Here is a 6,614-nt window from a genome sequence, read left to right on the forward strand (position 1 = left end):
GTGGTTCAGTGCTAGCTTCTTTAAACTTTCTTATGGATTTGTTTGGCAAGTGAAAGGTTGTTGGTTCAGTTTGAGCCAGAGACAGAAATCCCCTTAAGGGACACTTAAGAAAGAACATCTGATGTTAAATGCTCTTAAATTAAACGTGGAGCTTCTAATGTGGTGACCCTTTATAACAAGAGAGTAGATAAGAGTAGCTTAATCGCACTCAGGTGCGGTCCTGCGGACCAAAACAACCACACCGAGACTCTTTGGAGAAGGTGGCGTCGGTCCGGTTCTAAACAAACGTGATCCGAACCATCTACCTGGTGTACCCTGCAAACGTGTGTACGCTTTCCAGAAGCCGGCCAGGCTTTACATTCACAACTGTCACTTGAGACTGGCGGGGCTGAGATAGATTTTGGTCACCCGACCGGATATCGCTAGCTCCGGGACGTCGGGCTAGCGATTTTGCGAGCCGTGACTGATACGTCTGACCAGCTGACTAAACGTTCTCACGTGGTTTGTCTTGTTCAACAGGGAAGCTACAGGTCGGTACAAACAAACGAAGACATGAAGACATTATACAGTGTCCTCGGGTTGGAGTGGATAGACGTCAGCAGCATTTTGTTATTCCTGTGTGTTTTTCTGCTCCTGAGTGACTTTTTGAAGAACAGAGTGCCGAGAAATTTTCCTCCTGGACCCTGGGCACTTCCTTTCATCGGTAATCTTCATCGCATCAGACCTGACAGATTTCACCTGCAATTCGCAGAGGTATGACCTATTTTCACAATTTATTTTCAAACGGTTAGAATTTCACATTAGTTTTACATGACCTCCGTGTCTCTAGCTCAGAGACAAAAGGCTCTAAAACCCAAACCGCAGCCAAGTGAGCCCTCGTGTGTGAAGTGAAAGTCAAGTTAGCTGCACTGCCAGCTTCCCACAATGTTATTGCACTTTTCTTACACAATTCGTACACTACACATTGAAAATAACAAGCACAGGAAGCTGGTGTGGAACTTTGTTGAGTGGTCCGGATGGAATCACCTCCTCCATCTGAATGTCTGTAAGACAAAAGAGATAGTAGCTGACTTTTGATGGAAAACACTGGGTCTATACCCATCAGCGTCATGGTTGTGGAGGTCGAAACGGACAGATACAGGCACTCTAGAATTCACCTGAATGACAGATTGGACTGGAGGACCAGCAGTGATGCTTTGTTGATGCTTTGTACAAGTAGGGACAGCAGCCATGCCAGAGATGCCAAAAGGAAGAACAAATTAATTGCAAAGCTGGAAGAACTGCTCAGCATTTGGAGGTGTTTCAGTCAGCGAGGGTTAGAGGTCACTGAACAAACTGCTCTCCATGATGGACAGCCCATCACACCTGCTCCATCCACACTTGTGAAGCAGGAGAGCGCCTTATCCCTCAAACTGATTCAACGTCTCAGCCATGAAGAGCCCTCAAGGAAATCATTCCTATTGTTCTCTCTGCAAAACTGTACAATAACCCTTCATTATATGACAGGCTGAGGTGGCAATTCAGCCATTTGATGCATGTTACTGCGGCTCATTAGTGAATGAACATGGTGCAATAAAAGTACTTTTAGAAGTACAATTTTCCAAACACTTACATTTATTCAAATTTACTTGAGTAGGGTTAAGATTTGCTACTTCAGCATTCAGTCAAGTTCTATAGAGTCTTGTGAATGACCTACTAATGTTCTTCAGGTGTTTGCAGCAGGGACACATTTAAAAGTTTCAGGGCACCGGCCCTCGAGGACTGGAACTTGACACCCCTGCTTTAGAGAGAGGGAGAGAACAACAATCTTTCCCAAACAAAGATTTATTATTATTATTAAATATTTACTAAAGTGCAAATAATGGACTTTATTCTATGTTCCTTTTATTCCCTGTTATTTTGCAGGTTAAAATGACCTGGTTTGGGCCTTTAGCATCCTGACATTTTACTTTCAGAACTGTAACATGTTATTTAAACCCCTAAAAGTTGAATTGTAGATGCCTGTCAACCACCTGGCAGGCACTCTGCAACAATGAGAAAGAAACTTCAATTTCAACAGGAAGAAATCTCGTGAAGAACCAGGCTCGGGGAGGGGCAACCATGTACCTCAAACAGTTGGGGGTGAGGGCAGGGAGACAGGACAAAAACACACTGTGCAAAAGTCTGATTTAATTGATAACTAATTATTAAATGCAAAGTGATGTATAAATACACAGTTTTCATACTTACAACAACACCTGTCCACTCTCTGTGTTCAGTTTGCAGAGGAATATGGAAAGATTTTCAGCCTTCGACTCTTTGGCAGAAGACTTGTGGTGCTTAATGGCTACAAACTTTTGAGAGATGTGCTGGTCCAACAAGGAGAAGACTTCATAGATCGTCCCCCATTACCCTCATTTGAAAACTTACTTGGGAATAATGGTGGGTTTTTTTGTTCAAACGAATCTCCCTTATAATACATGCAGCATCAGAACTGCCAAAATAGGGAGATTAAGATGTTTTAATTAGTTTCTATTACCTGTGTGTGTGTGTGTGTGTGTGTGTGTGTGTGTGTGTGTGTGTGTGTGTGTGTGTGTGTGTGTGTGTGTGTGTGTGCGCGCGCGTGCGTGCGCGTGCGTGCGCGTGCGTGTGTGTGTTCAAAGGTCTTCTGATGTCAAATGGGTATCAGTGGAAGCAGCAAAGGAGATTTACTCTTCATACACTCAGAAACTTTGGTCTGGGCAAGAAGACCCTGGAGTTTTCCATCCAGCAGGAGTGCCAGTATCTCACAGAAGCTTTTGCAGATCACCAAGGCATAAAAAATATCACACATTTTTTCACAAATTTTTCTGTTTGATACGTATGCATCATTTTGTGTTTCTTCCAACTTTCCAACAGACACGCATGCATTAAAGCATTAGTGTAATTATCAGACATCGCGAAACATCATTACTCTTGCAGAGCTGAAACAAGCCTTATTCACATTATACTCTTTATTTTACAGGAAAGCCTTTTAATGCCCAGCCACTGTTAAACAACGCCGTGTCAAACATCATCTGCTGTTTGGTATTTGGGGATCGATTTGAGTACACTGATGAGCAGTATCAGTCTATTCTTAGTGACTTCATTGAGATGGAACGCCTACAGGGAACCATAGGGACACAGGTAAACCCCTTTTAAACACGTGTCAAGAATACATAAAAATGACAAACATCTCCTTATTGAATCAAATGTGTTGATCAGCGCCTCTAGAAATAATTTTGCTACTCAGGAGCCATATTTGGAAATTGTATTAATCATTATCTAGATTAGAAAAGGTTTGTTGGCTTTGCTCCAAAATAAGGTTTTGAAAAGTTTTATTTTTCCCCGGATGTTAGATTTCTATAACCATCTTAGGAGCCGTGGAATTCCCCAACACATGTTAATTCAGGGTCCTTTGAGTACCATAGAGAAATACACAGGTGGAAATGTCACAATTGTTTCCAGACCATCATATGATTTGGTAACTGTCTTCCTGTTCTGTAGATGTATAACACAATGCCCTGGCTGGTGAAGTGGCTGCCTGGACCTCATCAGAAGATATTAACTTTAACGAAACGCGTAACTGATTTCATAAAAACGAAAATCAGAGAACACATAGAAAACTTTAACCCTGCATCACCGAGAGATTACATCGATGCCTTTCTCATAGAAATGGGAGATGTAAGTGGTGTGCTGTGTTTTCTTTTTGCACTTCAAATGAAATATGTCAACAGTCATTTATTCCTGTCTCTGCTAGAAGGAGGGCAGTGATTCAGTTTTTGATCACAGCAGTTTAAGTGCGTGCACTATGGACCTGTTTATTGCTGGAAGTGAAACTACTACCACTACTTTGAACTGGGGACTACTTTACATGATCTGCTACAGTGACATACAAGGTGTGCATAATATCCACCGTGCCTGCATTTGCTGTAATCATCTTGCTATCACATATTTATTGTTAGTCGTATTAGGATTTTTTTTCCAGCCATCTTTGCAGCATAGTTTTGAATTTTCTAAGTTTTAAAAATTAATTTTAAATTTATCAGTTTCAGTTATCACGTAGTTTATTTTCTGTTAATTTAAAATGAGTAGAACTTGTAAGGGAACAGGAAGACCAGAATCAGGATGGCAATGTCAAAACCATGTGTGAAGGTATTTGAGTGATTGTCCTGTAGACTCCTCATACTTGCTTTCTTAACAAAGACAATTTTTTACTTTTCTGAGTTTTTTCTTGATAGCTTTAAAAGCACACAGTCGTTTCAGTTAGTTTACTTTGTTTATTTTTAAACTTGTTTCCTGTTTTCACTCCACAGAGAGAGTCCAGGCTGAGATCGATGCTGTGATCGGTTCATCCAGACAGCCGTCTATGACTGACAGAGAAAACATGCCCTATACTGATGCGGTCATCCATGAGATCCAGAGAGTGGGCAACATTATCCCCTTGAATCTGGCTCACAGTGCAATCAAGGACACCAAAATTGATAAGTACACAATCCCAAAGGTACACAATCTGCAACAAGTGTTTGTGCCTTTTTTTTCCTAGTAAGATTTTCTGGCTTATTCTTGAATTAAAAACATTTTAACCTCTAGGCAAAAAGCAAACAGACAAAGAAACAAACAAGCAAAAAACTGTTGAAACAAACTGATTATCACGTCCTTTCTAAGCTATCAGTTTTTGTGTCATACTTCTTCAGGGAACTGTAATCCTGGCTACACTTGACTCGGTCCTACATGATGAGTCAATGTGGGAAACTCCACACTCTTTCAACCCCGAACACTTTCTGGACCAGGATGGTAAATTTCGCAAGAGAGAGGCCTTCCTTCCATTTTCTGCAGGTTTGTTGGAAGTTAAAACTTCTTGTTCTATTCTAAAAAGAGCAAAATGAAATCTATCTTTCCTTGTAATCGTCTTGCCGAATCGTCTTTTTTTGCCTAAGCAATTTTTTACGTATCGTTGGTTGGTAGGCCATAGGTGTTCACTGTAACCTTAGTTTGTTCCAGAGGTGCACTAATAATATGTGGTACGATTTAATATTTTATAAATTATCTGAATAACGCTGTCTTATGCATTCTCAGGTAAGCGTGCGTGTATTGGGGAACAGCTGGTCAGGATGGAGTTATTCCTGTTCTTTACCTCCCTCCTTCAGAGGTTTTCATTCTCTGCACCTGCTGGAGAGCAGCCCAGTCTGGAGTTCCAGCTGGGAGCCGTACGCTGTCCCAAACCTTACCGCCTCTGTGCCGTACCACGTTAAACCATGAACCACAAACTGATGCAGTTTAGTTTTTGTTCCTGTACTCCAGTAGACCTTTTTGATAAACCTTTACAATGCAAATCTATTCTACTCTAACAGAAATTTTTAAAAAAGATAATCCTTTTTACTCTGACATTAAGGCAAGTGAAATAATGGAGTCGGTCTCTGTTCTGTTTAAGGATTTCAGAGATACCTGCCTGGTTCATTGCTTTCACAAGTAAAGTGGATTCTGTCTCCTTTTAAGGACAATCAAAGTTATTTGTTAGAAAACTTTCCACTGTATTTGAAGGCTTACAGAATCATTTCTTCTAAATTGTTACTTTACCTGAATTGAATGATAATTCTGAAGAAAAATACAATTAAAAAAATAATCTCAAGCTTGACTTTTCATTTCTCTTTACACCATTAATACCCAGTCAAAGTCGTTTGCTTTACCTGAAGTGTGTTTGACGTTAGAGATGGAAAATGACAAGTAAGAGAAAATGAGAAAATCTAGGGTGGCAAGAGTAAAGACAGCGTGGAGATCCTTTTAGAAATACTTCTAAAACTAATCATTTGAAATGTAAAAATAGATGAGCAGCAGGTGTGCCATGATGGTTGCAATACCATAAAAGTATAGAATACATGGTATGAAGGACTTGATTTGGATCATGACTTTCTTGTTGTGGGGAGAGTGTTTGGACTGCAACTGGGCACCCAAACCTCTGTACCTCTGGGTTATTGTTTCTCTTTTAGTTCAATTTACAATACTTGAACTCTCCTTTAAGAATCTGGAGTTCTGTTGTCCTCTTTGTTAAGATCCTCTTGCAAAAGCTGTCCAGAAAGGAGCTTGGTCTGGAGGATCCTGCACTACTGTCAGCTTTGCAGGAAATGGATGAACTGGTCACAGGAGCTGGAGCACTCCACTGCCAGATGCTTAAATCCTTCTGACATTGGTGACATCACAAGAGCACAATTACTTAGTTTATAGATGTAAGTGAAGTAGACTATGGTTCGATGACCTCACATTCTGGGGTCCTTGCTTATAAATGTGGGCCAATGTTGTAAAAACCTCAGCATAAATAAGCATCACTGTCAATTCAGTCCAATCTTGCTCTCTGGCTTAGGCGACTTATTAAGTTTAGCTCAGTTTGATCCAAAGGAATCTAGCTATGTGCCGTGCCATGCCCTGCTTATAATTCCTCTTTGTTAGATCAATGCAATTTGTTATACATTTGCTTGAACCAAACACAAACTACAGCTGGTCCAAAATGCGGCACCACAGTCATATTTAAGCTTCTCTTCACTGGCTTTACCTATTGATTATAGAACTAGTTTTAAGAGTTTTTGGTTGACCTTTTAAGCTCTCTATGAGCTTCAGCC

General features: G+C 40.6%; 1 protein-coding gene across 2 annotated transcripts; it reads left to right on the forward strand.

The window, feature by feature from the left end:
- The first annotated feature begins 457 nt into the window (after positions 1-457).
- LOC148095989 (cytochrome P450 2J2-like) lies at positions 458-5,629 on the forward strand. Of its 2 annotated transcripts, none has more exons than XM_087836638.1 (9): positions 458-753; positions 2,259-2,421; positions 2,643-2,792; positions 2,984-3,144; positions 3,505-3,681; positions 3,758-3,896; positions 4,314-4,501; positions 4,695-4,836; positions 5,077-5,629. In XM_087836638.1, exons 1-9 carry the CDS (start codon positions 553-555, stop codon positions 5,250-5,252), a joined length of 1,497 nt encoding a protein of 498 aa, XP_087692764.1. In that variant the 5' UTR covers positions 458-552; the 3' UTR covers positions 5,253-5,629. The 2 variants fall into 2 exon arrangements, with proteins under 2 accessions (XP_087692764.1, XP_087692765.1); XM_087836639.1 differs by having other exon boundaries at positions 473-753; positions 2,669-2,773.
- The last annotated feature ends 985 nt before the right edge of the window (positions 5,630-6,614 follow it).

Source organism: Neolamprologus brichardi, chromosome 23, assembly GCF_056152115.1.
Source record: "Neolamprologus brichardi isolate AB-2024 chromosome 23, ASM5615211v1, whole genome shotgun sequence".
Lineage (NCBI taxonomy): Eukaryota > Metazoa > Chordata > Actinopteri > Cichliformes > Cichlidae > Neolamprologus > Neolamprologus brichardi.